The sequence below is a fragment of the Ixodes scapularis genome, unplaced genomic scaffold, assembly GCF_016920785.2.
Source record: "Ixodes scapularis isolate PalLabHiFi unplaced genomic scaffold, ASM1692078v2 PGA_scaffold10__122_contigs__length_95168666, whole genome shotgun sequence".
Classification (NCBI taxonomy): Eukaryota; Metazoa; Arthropoda; class Arachnida; order Ixodida; family Ixodidae; genus Ixodes; species Ixodes scapularis.
Window position 1 is genome coordinate 69,254,527 of NW_024609836.1, and position 23,195 is coordinate 69,277,721.

At 46.2% G+C, this 23,195-nt stretch overlaps 1 protein-coding gene across 1 annotated transcript; it reads left to right on the forward strand.

Annotated features, from left to right (window-relative positions):
* Window positions 1–796: 796 nt before the first annotated feature.
* On the forward strand, window positions 797–6,075 carry LOC121834799 (CUB and peptidase domain-containing protein 1-like). Its single transcript, XM_042288589.1, has 4 exons — window positions 797–805; window positions 865–1,063; window positions 4,290–4,426; window positions 5,926–6,075. The coding sequence occupies exons 1-4, from the start codon at window positions 797–799 to the stop codon at window positions 6,073–6,075; spliced, it is 495 nt and encodes a 164-aa protein (XP_042144523.1).
* Window positions 6,076–23,195: the final 17,120 nt, after the last annotated feature.

The window sequence follows — 23,195 nt, forward strand, 5'->3', positions numbered from 1 at the left end:
GACGGGCTCCTCGTCCGGCATGGCTGAGCTGGGGTTGTTTGTGGTTGCGCTGGGGAAAATCGGGTCACCACTGTAGTATCTCGGGTTGTTCTAGACTTGGTCTGGAACAGTTGGTGAGAACACTAACATTTTATTTCGTTAACTGATTATTACTTGGCCAAATTTATAATAATGATGAAAGAGCGTTGTCGGCGTTTATTCAGGCCGATGGTCCCATGCCGTCTCGCTGCTCACTCCGTCTCGTCTTCCTTTATTCCTCTGTCCGACTTCTTTTTAAACCCTCGTGCTGAGGGTTACCTCGCGATGGCGTGAACTGGTGGAATCGCGAGGCAATACGTCACCCAGATGAGACAGCAGTATTGGCAGTGCTATGGGGTGATTGCCAAGATGTTGTCTAATGTGGTGCAATGGATGTTGCGCGGACTTATGTAAGCGTGCGGCAACATTCGTCGACGACGCAGCACTTGAGCCGGGTAAGGTAACATGACGCTCTCCGGGGCCGCTCGATCGAGTGGAGAAAAGTTCTCTCGGGAGCCGCTGGGTCGGTGCGTTCGTACGTGACCACAAGCTTAAAGTTGGAGGTGATGCTCTTTCAGTCGTTTCAAATTGTAACTTGTAAATTGTAAACTAACTTGTAAACTAACGTAAATTGTAAAATTGTAAGATATGTATCGTTTCAATATTTTTGTCGAAAACCTTGTACTCCCCCCCTCATACAATGCCCGAAAGGGCGCTTTGAGGTAAATTAAATAAAAGTAACCGCGAAGAAACAGGTGCGTACATATTAAATTGCTCTATGTTGAAGGTGGGGGGACTAATGTGTAATCCCACCACGATTACGTAACAGAGTCCTCTCCACTACAGATCAAAGAATTTATCACACACGAGGACTATTGGGGACACCTCACGAATAAGCACAGCAATGACATCGCGCTCATCAAGTTGACACGACCTTTCGATTTTGAGGCCAGCCATGGACGCATTGGGACTGTCTGCCTAACCCCGGTGCAACCCCCGGCCGGGGTAGCCGTTAGAGTAGCAGGATGGGGAAGAACTTCTCAGGGTAAGAATAGGGTTTACTTATTGCGCAGAAGAGCAAACGCTAGTGCTGTGAGTTAGCGTTGCGTTCTCCACACTGCGGATGCTCGTGGTATAGCGAAGCGCCAACCCAAGACACAGTTTGGGCTTCTGCTTGAGTAAAGACAACGAAGCTTTTTCTTTGCATACGCAAAAGGCTTTGCGTACGCTACTCTAAAACTCACTAATGGCTCCAGATCTTACAAGTTTGAGAGCTTCAACGAATTTTCTGTTAAATTAACACGATCTTTTTAGATGCTCTTGTCCAAGTTTCCCTCTTTGAACGGTCACGACGAGAGCAATCCGACTTGGGATGGTTCTGACTGACATTCACCACCAGCGTATTAATTACAAATGATATATGATGCTAAAACATCGAGCGCAAATCAGCGCCGTGCTTAATAATGTATATCTGATTGACAGAATTTTGTATTCTTGTAGTAGGGTGCGGATTTAGAAGCTATTCTATATTATAAAGAATTAAGTATTTTATATACCTCGTGACGAATTGATACAAACCTAATATTTTCTCACAAATTCGAATATTTTTACGTTGAAACGGTCTTCGTTGTCAGCTAATCCAGCAAGGAGAACATAAAATGGTGTATTATTTTCCCGATTGCCCGGTGAAGTAACTAAACGCTTTTAGTGGCTTCGGGGCTTATGCGCATGGCAACAGCAGTTTTCACGGCAGCCCGTATTACAGGCTAATCTAATTGGCACCATTTGCGAAGTGACATCGGGCTTTGCAACTATCGATTCGTATGTTTTTCGCACTTCTTTTTTCACCCGATTCTAGAACTGGACGCACAAGGGTAACAGAAACCCGAGGCAGGGAAAACGCTCTTCTTATTGTGCCTGTACAAGCAACTTAACATGACAAGTAACAGATACAAACAAAGGGCTGCGCGTTAATTCGCGCAGTTTGTTCTTACCAATCACGGTCTCAAATAGCTGCAGAAAAAGTATTCTCGTTCAAAATCTAGGCTGCTGTTTTTAACAACTACCGGGCGCCTCAAATAGCGGCCAGGCTCTTTAAATTGTCAACAAAACTCGGTTTCTTAGCTGTCGCGCTATAATTTTGTGCAGCGTTGCCCACAGATGGTGCATTTTGTTTTTGTAAATTTTTCAAAGAGCAAACTTACCTGAGGAAAAAGTAAAGAAAAACAAAGGTTTAGCCCCCGTGGAAACGCAGCGAAGCCACCGGTCTTCAAACAATACGGCGCGGTTTCGCAAGGGAGACAAGAAATGTCGCAAGCGGTCGCGACACCAACTGCCGCCAATGAACGAGCATACGGCGCCGAGAGCCGACGACTTTAGCAGACGATCTTTTTTACTTTTTAATATCAGTTGCCAAAGCATTATATTATCATCCTTACTAACAAAAAACATTGAATGGACACATAATCGTTTAAAAAAATGGTTTATCCGGTTATTTTGTCAGTTTTTGTTTTGTGGTACTTATGTCGCTTGCTTTGCAGTTCCTTGTTGTTACTGCGCGTGTTTTTGTTTCTGCAACTGTCGCCGCCTGTGGAACACGCGCCGTTTCTGAGTCGAAAAGATCGTCTGTTGAAGACGCCGGCTCTCGGCGCCGTATGCTCGTTCGTTGGCGGCAGTTGGCATCGTGATCGCTCGCGCCATCTCTTGCCTCCCGTGCGAAACGGCGCTGTATTGTTTGAAGACTGGTGGCATCGCTGCGTTTCCGTAGGAGCTAAGCCTTTTTCTTTCTTTACTTTTTCCTCAGGCAAGTTCGCTTTTTGCAAGTATAATGAGTGCAGCGAGGACGTCGGTTTGCTCTCTGGAACAATACGAAGCAGATGACGTAGGGTTTAAAATTTTTATTGTGACATCGCTATAATGAATTACCTAGGCCAGAGGGGAACATTTTCTTTTTCCGGTTTCGACGTATGCAATGTCAATGTACGCACCAAGTCCGTCAAATATTTTACTTTTCCCATCCAACCTCAGAGATTTCGGTTTTAATATGAGTGGTGTTATGGGCGCTCTTCCTTATAATTTATAGCTTTCGTTTCTTTAACGGGTATTTCCCGTTTATGAAATATGTTTCATATTAAATTATACATATTAATTACACGTACTAAACTAAACTTAGTAGTAAATATTGCGCTTCAAGTACTGTCACAGAATCAATAAATGAAAAAAAAAGTGAAAGCCGTTTACAAATCCCTGTAACGCCGAATTGGAGCGCAGCTCTTGAGGAGGAGGAGTGAAGGGTACTGAGGGGAGGGTAGAGCCCTCCTCCTTCTCCTCCTCTTCCCCTCATTCTTTAATATGCTCCGGGGGGGGGGGGGGGGTCATGTGACCTCGGGGGGGGGGGTGTCACGTGACTTCGGGGGAAAGGGGTCACGTGACCTCGGGGAGGCGTGACCTGGGGGTCACGTGACCCTGGGTGTCACATGGGGGTCACCTCAAGGTCACGTGACCCCCAAGGTGACCTTGGGGAGGGGCCACGTGACCCTTTGGAGGTCACGTGACCCCCGTCACGTGACCCCTCTGAGGTCACGTGACCCCTGAGGTCACGTGGTCTCCTCCCCAAGGTCACGTGACCGCCGAGGTCACGTGCCCCCAAGGTCACGTGACCCCTCCCAAGGTCGTCTCAAGGTCACGTGACCCCAAGGTCCCCACGTGACCCCCAGGTCACGTGACCCCCTGAGGTCACGTGGGGGTCATCTTGGGGTCACGTGACCTTGAGATGACCTTGGGAATGGTCACGTGACCTCGAGGGGTCACGTGACCTTGGGGGTCACGTGATCCCAAGATGACCCCACGTGACCCCCAAGGTCACGTGACCTTGGGGGTCACGTGACCTTCAGGGGGTCACGTGGGGTCACGTGACCTTGAGATGACCTTGGGAGGGGTCACGTGACCTGGAGGGGTCACGTGACCCCAATGTCACGTGACCCCAATGTCACGTGACCTTGGGATAACCTTGGTTACGCCGACGCCGACGGCGACGGCGACGCCGACGCCGACGGCGACGCCGCTCAAGCCGGGAACGGGGCCCCTAAGAGCTGCGCTCTAAAAAGGAAAACAACGGTATTTTCGCGCTGCTGGAAGAATTGTGCTTTACGCTTGGAGTAATCAGCAAAATACTTCTTTGTATACCTGTAGTTTCGGCCGTGATTGCCTCTTTTCTGCAATAGGCCACGTTTTACCGGAATTTAATGCTATGTATACTCGCTTACGTGCAGGTGGAACCGTCAGCGACCATTTGTTGGCCGTCAGCGTCCCTGTGATAACAGACAAAATATGCAGGAATACCTACCCATACGGGTATCGGCCCAAATTAATGTTCTGCGCCGGGCACAACAGAAAACAAGTGGGAATGGTACGTCACAAAAAAAGTGTTAACGTAAGAGTAAAGCAATACACTGTTGCAAAAAGAAAGAAAAAAATTAGAGACGGGAACAAAAATGACACTAGTGTTTCGAAATCATGTTACCATCACTCATACCTTAAAAGGGCGACACAATGCTTTTCTGTTGGAATGATTCCTTTCATTTTAGATGCGCTTACTGGCACTAAAATTGGCACACAACGACATGACAAAGACAAGCTTTTGTTGTGTTGTGATTTCAAGAACAAAGGCGAGCGTTTTCATTAAGTCTCTTTTTCACAAAACTTGCCGACGCAGCTTGGAGGTCGCAGTGTCGGCATAGCCCCCAGTGAGGATATGTGAATGCGGCTCGTATATAGGACCCGAGCATTGCGTGAGCACTTCATTTGGGCTCGTGATGATCGATAGCTCAACAAGCATTCGAATCGGGGCTCGCGCTCTAACTCTTCAATGATGAGAAAAGCCGAACCCTGTAAAAATAATGCCAACCCTTGCGCGTGGCTGTGGTAAAAATTGGCTGTGGTAGGTCATGGAAGGCACACACTCAATACAAAAAATATGATACCCATCTGTTGTGGCTTCTAAAAAACTATAGATACGTTGAATGAAAAAAAAAAATTTGCAGAGCCACATGATTTCAAGTATCTTTCTCCTCCAGTCCAGTTTCAGTTTCGAGCAATTCTTTTTTTTTTTGACTTTACAAAAAATAATACGCGACACTGGAGTAATATATTGATTGGGTAGTCTTCTGAAACCATGTTGAGTCCCCTAACAAAAAATGCAAAAGGAAGCATTTATATATATATATATATATATATATATATATATATATATATATATATATATATACGGCTAGTTTAAACGGAATACCGCTCATGGTGAGAGACAAGAGGCTCTCGGTTCTGGTGCGCGGCGACCGCGGGAACAACGGGGAAACTGGGACAACGGACGACGGGAGATTGGAAGAGGGACTCTTGCGCGGGAAACGGGCCAGAACGGACGTTCGCTGGAGTGACGACCGCGACGTCGACTCGGGCGACGGCACGGATCCGACCCTCGTCGGCGACGTCCATAGGATGCGGTGTAGACTACCACCGCCGGGATGATCGGCATGCAGTGTTTGCAGTTGCGGGGCGGCCCTCCCATGCTTCCTCGATGACATTTCCCGATCCCGAACCCCTCCCCCCCCCCCCCCCCCCCAAAAAAAAAAAAAGAATGCGAGTGAAAAAAAACAAAAAAAAAAACAAAGCCTGTCTACCGAGAGCTATGCGTTACTGTGTAACGTTCTTCCGAAGACAGGGGATTCAGGAATCATACTCGACCCCTACACCTTTAGGAGACGGCAGCCGCAGCGATGAAGGTTCCAGATTTGAAAAGAGGTAAAGGCATGGGGTCTTTCTGCTACCGGCGACAAATGCAAACTTATCGAACGCCTGCAAGCTACAGCGGGATCTTCCAGAGATATGAGGCCAGATGTTTAACCAGTCCAGCTTCTGGGTCACAGAGTAAACGAACGAAGACCACGTGTTGCCCCGAATAACTGGGTTACCGCTAAGCCGGACAAGGAGGATATAGACGAGTACGTCGACTTTACCGACATATTCTCAACCACGAAGACACACCTTCTACCGAAGTGGTAAAGGAGCCTTCTAAAGACAAGAACACAGATTAGGCACCGCAACATTCTATTCAGCAAGTCATCGATGAACAGCCTGCGACAAACGACGTTCCGCCCTCATCACATGCAAGGACTGTCATTCGCTTGCTGAAATGCATCGAAAGCACAAGCAGATAGTAGAGGCTCTACAAGGGCTGCTGAATTGTCTTGCCGAACAAGCTCAGCGTGCGAAGACGGATCGAAACTGACTACACCGAATGCAGCAGAAGGTGACACTGCTGGAGCTACAATTGAAAGAACTGACGGAATAAAGTAAGGCCTTGCAGGGCATTGCTAGTAGTCCTCTAGAATCAAGCTCCCCAGCTACTTCTAAAGTGCCGCTTTTGATGACCGAGGAGCAGTGAAACGTCGTGAACGCTGGTTTGGGCACCAGTCTCTATAACCGGCGGAACCGTGGTTATGGAAGACGAAACGAGCCGACGGCGGTATCAGGTCAGCGTTTAAGCACCCCAAAGTGTTGGCAAACAAAGATATAGAGGGGTAGACGATACATTCAGAATTTTAGTTCAGTAATTTTAGACACAGGACCGCTCACGGAGAAGGTGAGGCAATGCCTCACATATCATCTGGTAGAAGTGTTCCTGCCTCCGTGGGCAACAACAATAGAGGATATCTGCCACAAGCAAGACGTGGGATATACATAGCGTTCCTCATGCACAGCTCGTTTGCGAACTAGAAAAGCTCAACGTGCACCCGAAGTGGATAGATCTATATCACCGCTTATAGCAGGGCGATACTGTTAGCACAGAGATCAATGAAGCCAGCTGTGAGGATGGACTGGTAACAAGGGGTCTTCGCCATGGATGCCACTATCTCCCGTCTTGTATGCTCTTTGTAACCACCCTAGAGAAGCATCTTATTCGATCAGGCTTAGGCTTTTTGCTAGCCCACCTAGAGCATGGGGTTAGCGTCAACTGGGTGTTCCTGGGATTGACTACGCAGACGATATTATCGCGGAAAGAAAAAAAATTATTTTCTCCGTTGATGAGCATACTGTTATGAACGAAAAATTTGTTTATTTATGGAATATAAACAAGTTACTCTTCTGCAGCAGATACGGGAAACTCGTCAACGAATGCTGACGAAGAAATACTCTTATCCCTGGCGATTTCCCCTGCCGTCCTCCACGATCATACTTCCCGCGGGTGCCCCGACCACAGCCGAACTGGACAGACAAGGATCAACACAAAAGCGGGAGAGTTAACTCATCCACAGCCGTAAAGGGTCCCAAGTTGGCTAGTTAGAGGGTGGAAAACTCCACAGCCGAAAAGGATCGGACGTGCAGGTTGGTCTCCAGAGACGGGGTGATGCTTACAGCATGGTGTCGGGGCGCCGACCTGTTTGCGGGCCTCTGGTAGCTGCTTATTTTGGGTTCAGCAGGATTTTGGAACCCTTTTGGCAATCAATCACAGAAGGTTTTCTTAGAGCCAATAAAAAAACTGGGAGCCCAAAGCGAATAGGAACAACCCAAAAACAAGCGCATTCACAAGACAGAACACATTCCGAACGAAGGTCACAAGAGCAGCTATAAACAATACAAAACACATCCGTAGACAGCGAAGTTATACACAGAGCAAGCCACCTGCGAAGTAGGGATTCCAAACGGAGACATGCACAAGAAAAAACAATGCGGAGCTCCATAACCAGGGGGACGTTACAACGTTGACGTTCGCTTTAATCTGGGACCTATCGACTCTGATAGAATCCACGAGCCGTGCCATGGAGAGGAACGAACCTTCAGATAATATAAAAACATAAATTATGGCTAGACTAAACACTCGCGCAAGAACAACTTCGCGTCAATATTACCTCGTCATCAGTGTGCGAAATGCAAAAAATTCTGAACACGTGCACCGAGGAGGCTAGGCGGCTTGGCCTGAAATTTCACACGAGCAAGTCAGTCGCGGTGTTATTTTCGGGCCCTCTTGAGACAACACTCCAGAGATTTCAACTTGGGGGGGGGGGGGGGGGGAAGGGGGGGGGGGGTCCGATATACCAGCCTGTAATTCGCACAAGTATCCTTCGCATCGCACTGTCAGACTCGGCAGATTACCTGCAAGATCACCACTGCCACCTCCGTCAAGGAAATATACGAGGAGTCAACCTTCTTCGCAAAGGAAGCCTCTGTTGTTGCAACATATTCATCATTTTACGGGAGCTGTGGAAAGCAGTAGTGGCACCAGGGCTGACGTTTGCAAATGCAGTAGCCTATGACCCCAGAGATGTCCGCGCCCTTATGAAGCGTACGCAGCGAGAGGTAGGACGCCAAGCACTATAGGCTGCCACGGAACGATTTCCAGCGAGGCAGTCCAAGGTAATCTCGGCTGGTCCTCTTTTGAGGCTAGGGAGGCGACGAGCAAGATTACGTACGACGGACGCCTTGGCCTTATGGACAGCTGCCGTTGGGCAAGAGGTCAGTTACCTACGTTAACATTACTGGACTACGGACCCACTGGAAGAAGCGTCCTTTCAAACTTGAACATAAAAAGTACGGCTTATTTTCAGACTAAGTTCAGGCGTCAACGGAGACGCCACGGACGACAGTGGTAAGGAAAGTGGCCCGCAATCAGGAGTCCAGACGTTGGCTTCAAGGCGCACAAACCAAGTCGATGTTAGGGATGTACCTGACCTGCGAAAAATAATCATCGCCTCGGAAGTACGACTGTACGATAAAAGCCTAGGCAGTACCTTATTTGTTGGGCCACGCGCCGGGGCCCTTTGGACACCAACTTACACACGTCGGTTTGACACCAGTGACTTTGAGACTGCGCAGTGTGTGCAGTATGTGCGGGGCCCACAATGAAACGGCGAAACAAATTGCAATATATTGCGCAAGACTCCTGCCATCCGGATCCCAAGACAATGACCTACATTCATGGAGCCCCTTGTCGCTTGCTGAAGCGCTCGGCTTTTCACTAAATGATGCCGGGCAAAGCCAAACAGATTGCCCCATGACGGAGTGGCAGGTAACCTTTAGTGGCCTGCATAGATCAGGGGCAAACTCTGAAAGAAGACTTCAGGATTGGAGGAAAAAGATTCACCTCAGAGGACATTAAGGTTCGCACACACCTGGGCCTGGGCATGAACCTGGTTTGAGCCCGCCCGTTTCAAAGGGAAAGAGCCGCATCATCATCATCATCATCATAATGAAATATGGTCCAACGACGGACGGCGCCTGTCAGCCACTCGAGAGTGATGGGTTCCTGCGTGAACGAGCCGGACGCCGCTCGTCTACGCAGGAAGCCATCGCTCGAAAACGACTGACACGCGCGGTCCATCGTTCGACCAAATTCAGCAAGGTTCGGTAGCGCCCTCTGTCGTTTTGCGCCAACGTTAAGTGTCGGGAAATTTTATCACTTTTTTTTATATGCGAATCGGCTGCGCATGAATGTAATTTCGTTTTTTTTTTTAGGATATATACTTAGAGCTCATAGATATAGTTATGGCCATAAAACGAGGATCTCAAAAAACTCTTCAGTGCTGCTTTAAGGATGGCAGGGCGTATACCATTATGTTTGTGCGTATTGCTTCGCGATACGTTTTTCGGCATTCGTATTCGATTCGGATGCTGCAACATGCATGGCTGCAGGGAGAGAAAAAATATAATGTTCGGGATTCGCCACGCTGCGTTTTTATATATGGATGGATGGATGCTAATGGCTGTACACTTTTAACCGGCGGTAGCTCGCGCCACCTAGCCTAGAGTGTCAGTCGAGCTGTCAATAACTGGCGTTGCCACTTCTTTTTCCCTTGAGTTCTAGATATTTTATTCCACTATGAAGGTATAGTTCATTTCTTCATGGTGTGGTGCACGAAATTGTGAACTTTGACTGATGTGGCTAATGAAATATATAAACGTAGATACTATATAGAACCCATTATCTGTAGTCAAGAACTATATGCATATCGAACGAGCCTCCTATTTGATAAGCACGTTTAACTTGCCAAATGTTCGCCATATTTTTCACCCAACGCGCAGTCACAGTATTAATGCACCCATACAGAAGTTAGTCTGCAGATATGTTCATACATTAGTGTGCATGTTTCGAACATGATTCATGCGTATCTGCAGATAATCTGCTGATAATGTCCGCTGATGTTATGACCCATGAGCAGGTGCGACTGTGGGTTTGAGTGCTATAGCGTTCGTGAACCTACGAACATCATGACTGGAGCACGCAGGATAAAAACCACCGATACTTAAAAGCAACGTTCCAACATGACCCGCTTTAAACGGTAACCGAAGATTCACGTTAGCAACACCTCTGGGGTTTGAGATGCGCGTCGTAGAGGAGCCTCTCCCGGATAATTCAGCCTCTCTACTTTTTGGTGTGTCGGCAAGGCACCTATTCTTATACTTGCCTTCACAAGTTTCGCAGGTCAGAATATCGTTAACAAGCATTTTTTTCCTACTTTCTACTCCTCATATGCATCCTATTTACTTTAAACTTTAGGCGCGCTATTTTTCAGAATATTACGGTACCATTTCGGGTATCTGCGAACGCATTATATATGCTCTTTACACAAAAATCCGGCGGCGTCGACGGATTTGACGTCGAAATTTGACGTCAGATTGACGTCAAATTTCTCAGGAAGGTTCTTGTAATGCAAGTATATTAATGGCCTTGAAAAGAAAATTTGTTACGTTTCGGGCTGGGTGAGAATCGAATTCGGTCCTTCGGGATACGAGACGAGCACGCTTCCCCGACCTCATGGCGTTTCCGCGGATCTTGTTGACTAAACATGTGCCTAATGCGTGCGCCATTGCGCACGTCACGTCGCAGCCGTGTGGTTGACTAGAGGTTTGGTTTAATGCGTGCGTCACAGGGCACGTGACGGTACAGCCAATGGTGAGGAGGTGGCGCCACATCATGAGCGTATAAAATGACAAGTATGCCACGACACCCAAGCTGTGTTGAAGGCGCTGCTCATAAGGGACGACCGTTTGAAGACCTCGGACACTTTGACCGGAGGAATCTCCGCAAATGATGACATGGTAACCTCCGAATGGCTCGTGGAGGCGCATAGAAATGGATGTCCAGCAGAACGAGTTTGACCACAGACAACATGCTGAACTTATCGATGATGACGCATCGAATGTTTCTCGGTGCGCTGCGGAACGTGCGAATGTTTTCGGTCTGTGTCCAACGCAAGCACACACACAGAATGAGCAGCAAGAACCTTAATGCATGTAGAAGATATCAATCGAAAACATTCCACCGAAGGGACTATAATGTTTTCGCATTCCCGCGCGTAAGCAGTTTTAAGTGTCTGTACCGAATTTTTCTTTCTAAAAAGACAACAACAACAAAATTTAGACCAGCCATACCTTGATGTATAGACCGGCACGCGAAAAGCGGCCAGGCTTGCCGTGTTTTCGCCATTCCGTTGTGTGGCGTGCGCTCGTTGTTGACGTTTAAGGGACGCTTCTAGCTTTATTTGTCCGTCGTATTTCCTGATAACGTATGTCGTAAGTTATGCCCGACTATTTGAGCTCGCTACCCGAGCCTAAACGGCAGCGGTATTGAGACAAACTGTGCGTGGATGGCGTTTCCTTCGACGATCCGTACGGCGTAAACAAGGCCTGCTGGACTTGCGACGTGAAGTTGCTGACACCGACGTCGACTGTTCCCGTTGTCGTGTATTTAGTTTTTTCACCAAGCCAGTTCGCTGCCGATATGGTGCAGGCGCACAAGCCTCTCGAGGCCTACGATTACTTCGAGTCGGTTTCCGCACGACCGGCGGGATCAGCAGACTCTGGGTCTGCGGAAGAGTATTTATTAATTGATTAAATACACACCGCGTCTTCAGGTCAAGGTACGATATTTTTCCTACCCTCATGACCACAAGGCATGACAGGCGGTAACGCTTTGTTTGTTCTGCAGTCTTCGAGGTAACACGTTAGAGGTAATGGTGTTACCGGTAACGCGTAAATTTTTTCAGTAACGTAGTCACTTACTCGTTACTACTTCTTCCCAAGTGTTAAAGAAATTACACGTCAATTTTTTTCCGTGTTTTTAGGCGTCAAGCCATGTGAATTTCGGAGTTTTCTACATTTTTCTTTGCGTTCTTTCTCGTCAGCATTTAGGTGAAATCGTAAAGAGAGATGAGATATTTATTTTCAGTTTCTGCATGAACATAATGTTTCTTGATATGTGAGCTTATGCATAGCTGTACCGTGAAATCAGTAAAACATGTTAAGTCATAATTTAAAAAGTAACCCAGAAGTAACGTGCGTTACTTTTTGCCGGTAGCGGTAACGCGTTCTTTTTTATTTTGAGGTAACGTAGGTCGGTAATGCGTTCTTTTTATTTTGAAGTAATGTAGTATAAGTAAGTAAATGTAATAATAAAGTAATATCTCGTTATTTTTTTTTTCGGTAATGCCTACACCAGTTCTGTTCTCCGTACGCTTCATAGCACGGGCGTAGCAAGCCTCCGACGAGTGCTTGGCCGTTGCTTTCTGCGCGAACACCGTGGGAACAAAGTCCGGGTGCTCTCGATGAGACGACGGTTTCCCTGCACATAAGCAAGCCTCGGGACGGAGATTGAAATGGAGACCACACTTGCCTTCAATGTAAGAAAGTGCTTGTCGCACAAACGGTCGTTCGCGCGAGGCGACCATTCTTTTCGATTCATGAATATTATCCACCTTCTGCGCCTTTCAGAGTCCGCCGGGAACTTGTGAAAGCTCACTCTCCTGTATTGTCTGTACCTTTCGGTGCAATTAAAAGGCTACACCGCTTTGCGGCATGCTGAAATGCAATGACGCCCATGCAAAACGCGCGCCCTTCTGCTCACACGACCCGACTTCGGCGCGATCGCAGCGCCGCCGCAGCTCCGTGACGTCAAACCCGCGTGTCGGTCTATACAACAACTGAAGCGAGAGAAAATGTGTATTGGAAAAGAATGGCTTCTGAACTCGAGCAATTCTTGAAACGGTCCTTTGCCTTCAGGTCACTGCCGGCGACGTGACGCTAATTGTGCATTTGTCTCATTATCTTAATCTTAGGGCGATTCTGGCGGTCCTGCTGTTGCCACAAGAGCTCGGAAGTCATGGCAGGTTGGAATCGTTTCTTTCCGTCGTGAGGGGATGGAGTATGTTTCTGCGGTATATACCAAAGTTAGCAATTATAGAGAGTGGATTGCTGATACACTGAAGAAGCTGAAGTAAATGCCATCTTTGAGCAAACATTGGTGTGTCTGTCTGTAAGTTCAATGGACATTGCAAGATGCGTGGGTAGAACTCGCAGGGGCTCTCGCCCGTGTGTCGATAGAAACAAAAGGGGACATATTGGCTCTCGTGATTCTCTTAGCACCAATTCGATTGCAAGCTCAGACACATAGCGCCATCCAGTTTATTTGTAAATAATGTAAATAAACGCAGAATGCTGTAAATTAGTGACTCAGGACGTACGAACAGGACGCAGAGGTGAACAGCAATGGTGACGGGGGGGTTAGGGGGGGGGGGAGGGGGGGGGGAGGGGGGGACGTTTTGTAGCTGAAGAGCTCAATGTCGCTGTCCTGGTCGCTCGGCTTTCACCATTCTGGCCATTGGTGGAACAGTTGGGGCTTACGCAAGCATCGCAGTTTTTGTTTCGTCAAATCATGCCCCAATGGATCAAGATTCATCACGTGGTAATCACATTGTTTTAAACTGATGATACTGAAGTGCACTGTGCAATCATCACTTTACATCCAGCAAGGCTGGATGTCCTGTAAATTAATTTTTCCCCTTGAAAATGTTTTGAAGTGCGTATAACTCACATCCTAACACCCCTAAAAAAGAAAGTTTTGAACACAATTATACCATGTAATGAGTGTTCAAGTCAGCATTACACCCTACAAACGCGCGTAAGGGTATAAGGTGTGCACAGATTTACATTTAAATAAAACAGCGCAAACTAACACAATGACAAGTAGAAGAAGAGACACAGACACAGCGCTGAATCACTGCTTACTCTCTTTTTCGTCTTCATAAAACATATAAACATAAGAAGGCAAAGAAATAAAAAGGAGAATCCAACACGTAGGACATCTTCACTGTCATGCGCCATCCGAAGAATTTCTAACAGAAAGTATACCATTAAAAAATGAAAGCCGTTTACAACTCCCTGTAACGCCGAATTGGAGCGCAGCTCTTGAGGAGGAGGAGGGAAAGGTACTCAATTACTCAATTTCTAAGTGAGAGCTAACAGAGGAAATAAACTGTTTCTCTCTACCTGCACCACCCTGACGGTGTAACAGGTTTAATCCAATATAATATAAGAAATGAGGGCCGCCATCGGCCAAGGGAAGGGTACTGAGGGGAGGGTATATTCCTCCTCCCTCCTCCTCCCTCGTGATCCTCCCTGCTACTCCTGAACAAAAGAGCTCCAGTTCAAAGCCGGCCGAGGGGCAAGAGATAAAAGTTTTTTTTAAATAATTTTTCGGAGTAATAAAAATTCGGATTCGTCCCCACTGCTCATCCTCCTTTCTGCTCCTCCCCTCATGGGGTCACGTGATCTCGGGAGAGGGGAGGGGGTCACGTGACCCCTGGACCTGGGGGGGGGGGGGGGTCACATGGCCTGGGGGTCACGTGCCCTGGGTCGTCACGTGACCTGGGGGGGGGTCACGTGACCTGGGAGGTCACGTGACCTCACGGTTACGCCGACGGCGACGGCGCTCAAGCCGGAAACGGGCGTCTAAGAATTGCGCTCTAAAAACAACTAAAAATGAAAGTAAATAGTAGAGAAATATATAACTATACATCGTTCCACCTTAGGTCTGGAGGTCCATACGCACATCTGCGTTTGAGCGCGGCGCGTACCGTAGCGGCAAGCGGGCGCGTTGCGTTGCGAAGAGCGCTTACGCCATGCTTGTACAAACAGTTGCACTGACACGCAGTCAACCGCAGTCAAGAGCCAATAAGAACGCGCTATCATCGCTAGCGGCTCAGCAATAGTAAGCGATATCCACAGCAACATGGCGGTGCCCAGCGACAGCTCCGAAGCGTTCGATCTTGGGCACATCCCGCTGGCTTCCCCGACATTTTGTCGAACTTGAACATCGCAGCCTTGGAAAACCAGTCCCCACCGCCCCCCAGTTCCCAGAACGAAAAAGCAAGCACTGCGAGCGAAGAACCGGATACGTCACGCCGAGTCGACCTAGTGGCGCGAGCGCACACGTCACTACAGTGAACTAGAGACGGGTAGTGAGTCCAGAGGCTGGCCGGAGAGGTTACTCTTTCTGTAGATGCTAGTAGAGGGCGCCACCGCCGCCTTCGCTTGAAGTTCTCTGGCTCCTCCGCCTCTGCTCCGTTGACTCATGCAAAGGTCTGTGCGATAACCGCCGTTTTAATTATATTTCTATAAAAATAATATTTCCGAAATCATACGTTTGAAGAGTATCATAAAACTGCCTATTATTCCCGTCTTTTACTGCTGCTTGTCCTTCTCTGAATGGGCAAGCAGCGCGCTAGCACCTTCCGCCGCTACAAGCGCAACCGGACTTCAAGCTGTGTGTGAAGTATGTGAGAAGCGGCCTTTAAGCTGAAACTACAAGCTCCGCCTTCAGCGCGAGCTTCCCGCCCTTGCTAACACAACTGTGAACGCGAAGGCACGCACAACCAAAGCACTGCGGAAACCAGGGAGCTCGCGCTGTTTTGCTAAATCAGACTTGCTATTAATATTTACTGCAGTTCACCTCAAGAACAGTTCAAGGGTTTTAGCAGCCAGATACCAGCCCGAACTCCTAAAATGACCTAATTAAGTTCCAGATTGTTCCTCACTCTGTTAAATAAGGACATTTCCAAGAAAGGGCTCCTCAACGGTTCCATTTTGATTTTCCAGCCTACCCATATCGAGCAGATTACTGGTAATGCGAGTACACGCGCGCGTTCTCGTCTGCATAAAATATTTGAAGTACGCAGATAACCCAAATAAGGCATTAAAAAACGTGCGTGCAAAGTTTGCCTTCTTTTTTCTTTTTGCTCTGAAAAGGTATTTTGCAAACGCTAGCACGCGCATGCTTCTTGGCACTTGGGTAATTTAGGAAATTGACTTCGTAAGTGATGACGTCAAAACATGGCGTCTGGGTCCAAACAAACCGTTGTTAGGGACGTTGCTATGGACGAATGCATGGAGGCACCACACGAGGCTAGATTTTCGCTTATAAGTAAGTAAATAATTTTTTGTAAGCAACCTAAGTTCTTAATATCTAATTATGAAGGTGTTCTTGTCATCTCAGCGCCGTACTGCAACGATGAAAGCCATTTCTGAAGTATTCCACTCCGCTTTGCTTTGATAGAAGACGACACGATAGACTTGCTGGTCTCTGTTGCAGCGGGCTTCTTCATTGAATCGCGTGCGTAAACGAGCAACACAAGCAAGTACATCGCCATGGCCGTAGAGGCCTCCGCAATGTGCGTTTTTTTTTTTTCTGTGAAGAGCCCAGCTTAGTTCAGAAGGGCGAAAATTCCGTAAAATCAAACCACGTAGTGCAGATCACTTACGACGACGACCTGAAATGCATTACCGGCGTAGTGCAGGCCAGCATGAGAAACAAATCGTACGCCGTCGAGGTAAGTCGTTTGTTATTATCATCATTGAGGTTGTCAGGTTATTAAAATATTGCATGTCTATCGCAGTTTCGCATTTTTTTGTATACATTAAATTTAGTGGATGTGCCTTTTCGGTGAAGATCTCCATCGAACCCGCGATCAGAGTACAATCTGATTTAAACTCACCTTATGTTTTTTATCCAGTTCTTTCGAGTTTTGGGATCTTGCGGAAATCTAAAGAAACTGCAAGAATCTTTCTCCACGCGATGGTTACAACCAGGTACGAAGCACCCTCCCATGGCGCGAGTCCGCAAATAAAATTTGGGATCTCTACCGATCGCCTGAAGTGCTTTTCTCACGGGTGCATTGCGATCTTTTAGCAGACGGTCATCTCGATCGACGCCCGGACTTTCGATAACTCATATTTTGCATCGCACCCCACTATGATGAATTCTTGTAAGTGTCTGAAACTCAATATATTTCAAACAAATGCAATATCAGAATTTTTTCTTTATTCACCCGATTCAGACGCCGGCGCCGGCTTGGCGGGCGTGTGGCAGACGGCATACAACTTGCATTCGTCGTCTGCTGCAGGCAACGTGAGGACCGGAAGTTGCAGTCGTAAATATTTCAGAAACAAGCGATTACCGGCACACTTCTGTCGAAACATATATGACATTGAAGCTTTCTATATCTGTGATTTCTAGAAGTTTAAATCCTACTCCCGATTTTTGAACGGTCGGGTTTTCGTAGCGAAACCTAGGCACATGTATGTGTCCATAACAACGACCCTAGCAACGGTTTATTTGGACCCACGACGTCAGACGTAGGAGTCAATGGACCCTTCCATGATCCCATCAAGCAACATCAGCGGTCAGGCTGCCACTTGGAAGCAAGAGACATCCAGGAAGGACAGGTAGAGCGAAATGACTGTGGGGTGCCCTGTCGGGTGACGAGGCAGGGGTGATTGACTTTTAGGTTTAGGTTTAATGAATCATAAAGCAGATCATCAAAACTGGCGAAAGAGGCGTGAGTTCGGGCTCGAGCAGGCGCTTGTATCTGCACAAATAACTCCCATAACGACGCAACCATCTGGTAAAAGCCAATTGCTGTACTGCCAGAGAACTGCAACCCGCTACTGAATTGGAGAGTTCATGTGCTCCGTGCGTACAGCCGGGAGATCACAACCACGACGGGTGCAGCTCAGAAATTTAACCAGTCCGAGATTAAGGAAAACGGTTTGGCGACATAGTCTTTCTTTATTCTGTATTTAGAGAACACCTGCAGCACGTAGAATGCATTATTGCAGGGGCAAATAATAACGAAAATAAAGTTTCAGCATTTGCTGCACAAACTATACATTCCTGCAGAGCGTTCTAGTTCTTAACCGTCCTGAAAACAAACAAAAAAAAAATGAATTTTTGCAGAGCTTTGTTTTGGTACAGTATTCGCGTATCTTTTGAACATTATCATTCCGTTTGTACGATTAAGTTCACTATTCAACTTTCGTCTTTTTTACATATTTATGAAATCTAAAACAGTCCTTAAATACTGCATGAAATACAATGTTTAAGCGATCCATTTAATCTGTTTAGAAGGCAATACCTAGTCTGGTTAAGCGGTTTTTTTTTTTTTGTTTCCTTTCCTTCTCGGTCACGTGGGACCCGCATCTGGTATGCGGGATGAAAAAAAAAAAAAATATATTCAGCCTGGAATATGCGAAAAAAATATAGGTAAGGCAAAACAAGAATGTGTAACAATCATACATTTTTCGTGAACCCCTTCCGGCGGCGTGGAAAGATCAAAATGATGTTTTAACGTATGCCGGAAGTGACGACATTCAAGATGGCTGCGCCCTTGTAGGAAAGGTGTATAGAACGCCAATTTTCCCGCTAAATTTGGCGGAAATACTAAATTAGGGTTGAAGTCACGTGACATTAATTTCCCCGACAAGATTAGTTGGGAATCTTTTGTGTAAGGACACGTGACGTCTGGTCACGTAACAAATTTTTCCGCCAAATTTAGCGCGGAAAGTGAATTGGTGCATAGGACTTCTGACAGCACGGTTAAGAGATGCTGAAAAAAAAATCTACCTGTTTCGGACAGGCACGTCTCAAAATGCGTTTTCGTCGAAATTTTTTTCCCAATATTCATGCTACATACGAACGTTTCGATTTGCGTGCGAAGCCGAAATTATACCCCTGTGGGATGATGATGATAGCGTTTGTACCCAACTATACTCCGTTTAGCCCCTAGACTGAGACTGGAGTGGAAGCTACGCCCTCGTTGTGCCAGTCATACGCCACTCTTTCGTCAAGTCATCACGTTCCCGGCCATGTCCACGCGCGGAGAGTCGGGTCAGATGATGAGAGGTAGGCGGCTGGTTAGTCCGGCAAGCGCGCAATTCCCAGAGCACTGTCAGCTTTGGGGTGAAGAAAATACAGTGAGGTCGGGTGTCGGGTGACGTGCTTTGGGGCCGGGTGACGTGCTTTAGGCACCGATGATTCATCCCAGTGAAAAGGCAGATAGCTTTCGAAGAGAAGGAGCTACGAAATAGTCCGTTATGTTTTCAAAATTTTGTACCGAATCGAAAAATTCTCATTGTAAGATGAAAGTTTGGCAAAGAATTTTGCTTCTATAACACTAATGTTGAGACGTGCCTGTCCTAATCAGGAAGAAAATATTATTTTTCTTCCCAAGTTCAGTGTCGTTTTACGTGACATAAATTTCCCCGTAAAATTTAGCCGGGAAACTAAAAAGGTGTATAGGTAATGTGACGTGAAGTTTTCCGCTAAGGTTAGCCAGGAAAGCGCCTTGTGCTGTTTCCACTCTGGTTTGTCCCTGTCGTTTTTGCGCTTTTGCACATCTGTGCAGGATAGTGAATTGATGTAGAGGTCTCGCAGGGTCAGGTTACTTGACATCGATTTTTCCGCTAAATTTAAGGGTGAAACCGAATTGGCGTTCAGGTCATGTGACAGGATTTTCCCTGCCAATTTTAGCGGGAAACGCACGGGCGGACGGAAAAAAGTTTGGGATTCGGAGGAATTGGGGGGGGGGGGGGGGGGGGGGGTAGGTTAAGCAAAAAAATAATTTCATGTTTTAATATTTGTGTATGTTCCTCCAAGGTTCCAGATGGCCGGACCTCAATTGCGGTCGAAGTTTTGTACACAGTCGTGATCGATTCATTTATGATGGACGGCAGGCAAAGCGGCGAATTCCCATGGATGGTACGGTGAAAAGCACACGTGAAACCGGGATGTCACCCCTCTGTTGGCTGCTCCCGCTACTTATACGGTGAGGAACGGAAGGAGAGGAAGGGATGAGAGCTGCTGGGTGGCACCAGAACACCGAGCTCCGATTGAAGTGATTAGTGGATAGACGCGGAGGCTAGCAGACTTTGTTTCTATCCACCATCTCCCCCGAACAAGAGCGTCGTTCTGCTCGTCGCGCGGTGTCCAGCGATCAAACGCGAGACACCGCGGTGTTCGACGTTCGAACGCGTTAGACCAGTGGGTAGAGAAGACGAAGGCAGTTAGCCCTTGGGTCAACCCACTAGTCCTTCCAGTAAGAGCTCGGCACTCTGATGTCCCCTCGCTCTCACATCATCCTCCCCCTCAGTTCCTCACCGTACATACCTGATAATCAAGAGATACTCTTCCGCGTGTGACTGCCTTTGCAATGAACCAGTGGTCTCAAACTCATTTAAGTGTGGCGGCCGCATAACCCAGACCAGAACGATCGAGGGCCAAAGTAAGACGGGAAAGTGGGGGAAAAGATATCGAAGAGGAGAGACCTCGTGCTTTATCTTTTTGTAATCTCGCGGATTTTTAGTGACATCTTTAGGTTTTATTTGTCTATATGACTACTATAGGCCCTGACCTGATGGGATAACAAGAATTGAAATGACACCACCCCGCCAACGTGCTGACATTTTTAATAAAATGACAGAGAAACTACATCGTCGCTGCCGTTGCTAAATTCTCAGAGGAATTAACCGACCTCAACGTGCTTCGAAAAGAAACAATAGGTTAATTTGACAGTTCTTGTTTTTCTAGCAATTTTTATTATAACACTTTGAAAAAAATATTTGTAGTTTAATGATGATATATTTATTTAAGGCGAGGATCCCCAGCTTTTATTTTTACCTTTGGCTGTTCCTCATGCTAATCGAGAGTTCGTGCAGCCGAGATGCGTCCTTCAACGAAGAACTTGTGCTTGCAGCCTAACGGCGGGATTGTACATTACAAAAAAGCTGGGAAGCAAAAGCGAAACGAAGGACAATAGAACGCATATAAGTATAAAAGAGCAGAGCGCCTTTTGAGCCAAACTTAATCGACGAGGTGAAATCACTATAGCGCACGCCACTTCTAGCGCATGGAAACCGGGACTCGCAGCCAATTGCCTGCGAGCCGCGTCCCAGCGAGTCATGGGCCGCATGCAGCCAGTGGGCCGCGTGTTTGAGACCGCTGCAACAGACTATACTTGCAAAAATTCCTGCACGCAGCACTCAGGGCGTTGCGTTGGCACGGTTTCGGTTTTGATTGCCCCGGCGTTGACGCAGTAATGCATCTCAGTACAGCATAAAAAAAGTCAGTGCTTCTTTGCATTGCACTCATTGCTATGACGTTGCAGGCCGGCGGCTTGCAACGTCATAGCAATCGTGTAAGAATCCTGCCTTTAGTTCAACCACACAAACGAATGTTTTGGTTTTCTTTACAAATATCAGAAGTATGATAAAGAAACGCGGCGAATTGTGCGCAGCTCTTGATTCTTGTTCTGCTCCCATCGTGGTTCTCACTGTGACTTGACTTTGTAGTGAAATAAATAAAGATGAAATTTCCCACTCATTACAAAGTAACGACATCCTAAATATCTGTGCGTATTTCTATCTTTCACAACTGGTTACTGCACGCCGAAAACTACGTCGTAAGAAGCCAGTATTCTGGATTTCGTTTTAACTACGCCGCGTGATCTTGTAGGACCGATTACTTATCAAACAGGCCTTACCGACTACTTCATCTTGCTTTTTTTTTAATATTCCAAATTCAATACTTCTATGACTGTCAAACGCTTCTAGGATTACGCAAGAGCCAATTATGACGGTATGAGCCGCGGCCTGTTCATATTTATGGATTCTTATTTGCATGACTTCTTGAAACGGTCTGTTACGGTGACCTAGCAAGGACAAAATTACAACATTGATTACAAAGTACGTTCTCCTTGGTGTTGTAAAATCAAACTTGAAATCACCCTGGTTCAATACTGCACTAAAAAGGCTATTAAATAACTTATAAGAAAAAGCGTGTTTTCAGAGCAGCCAAATTTTTGGTCTCCTAACCATAGGGCGCCATACCATTCAGCAGCCGAGGCATACAAAATGGCGATCAATGCTGAAAAAATGTTTTCTAGTTCAAAATTACGATCCTTGCTTGCTGAAACCCAAGGCTAGGGCTGGGCGTCTATTAAAACTTTTACCAGATTAATCACCAATCTTTAATCGGTTAATCGGTCTGGTTTATTTCCATGCCTCATATTTTTTTTAAAGTCAAAATTGTACACACACAGACACACACACACACACACACACACACACACACACACACACACACACACACACACACACATACATACATATATATATACAAAAAGAGATAGAGAGAGAGAGATATCAGGAGATGGCATATATGCCATCTCCTGAGGAAGTTGAGCCTCTCGCCGAAACTGTCGTAATACATACAATAAACCCTAGCATAGTAACTCCGAGAGTACGGATCTCTTGCTGTTTACATTTTCCCGGTCCATTGTTCTCAAACTACTCTGCCGCACCTATATATATATATATATATATATATATATATATATATATATATATATATATATATATATATATATATATATATATATATATATATATATATATATATATATATATATATATATATATATATATATATATATATATATATATATATATATATATATATATATATATATCGAGATTGCATGTTGCACGGCTTATCAAATATTCAGTAAAGTAAAAATAAATAAATAAATATATATATATATATATTTATTTATTTATTTATTTATTTATTTATTTTTACTTTACTGAATATTTGATAAGCCGTGCAATATGCAATCTCGATTATGAATCAACTTCAATACCTAGTTGAGAAACGTTCAAAGACCCTCACACTCACAGATCATTACTCTAACTGCCTGAGGGAGAGGTTCGTTGACATTCTCCGGCAAGAGGGGCCTTCTTTGATTGTTCACAACAGTGTCTGCTACGCTGAACGAACACTCGCACGACGTCGAAGGGGCCGTGACACGTGTAACCTTCTGTAGTTGTCTCGAGTTACGAATCTCGCCCTTACAGTTTACTTTAGGTTAAAATTTCACCAAATGTTTGCCCTTCATATAGGTGTACTCATCCGTTCCTGCGTGGTGAAAGCATTTGAATTTTTGCTTTATTTTGGTTCGTAACATTTCACCGATTAACGAGTTAAAACATTTATTTGCGATTAAAGGATAAATCGATTA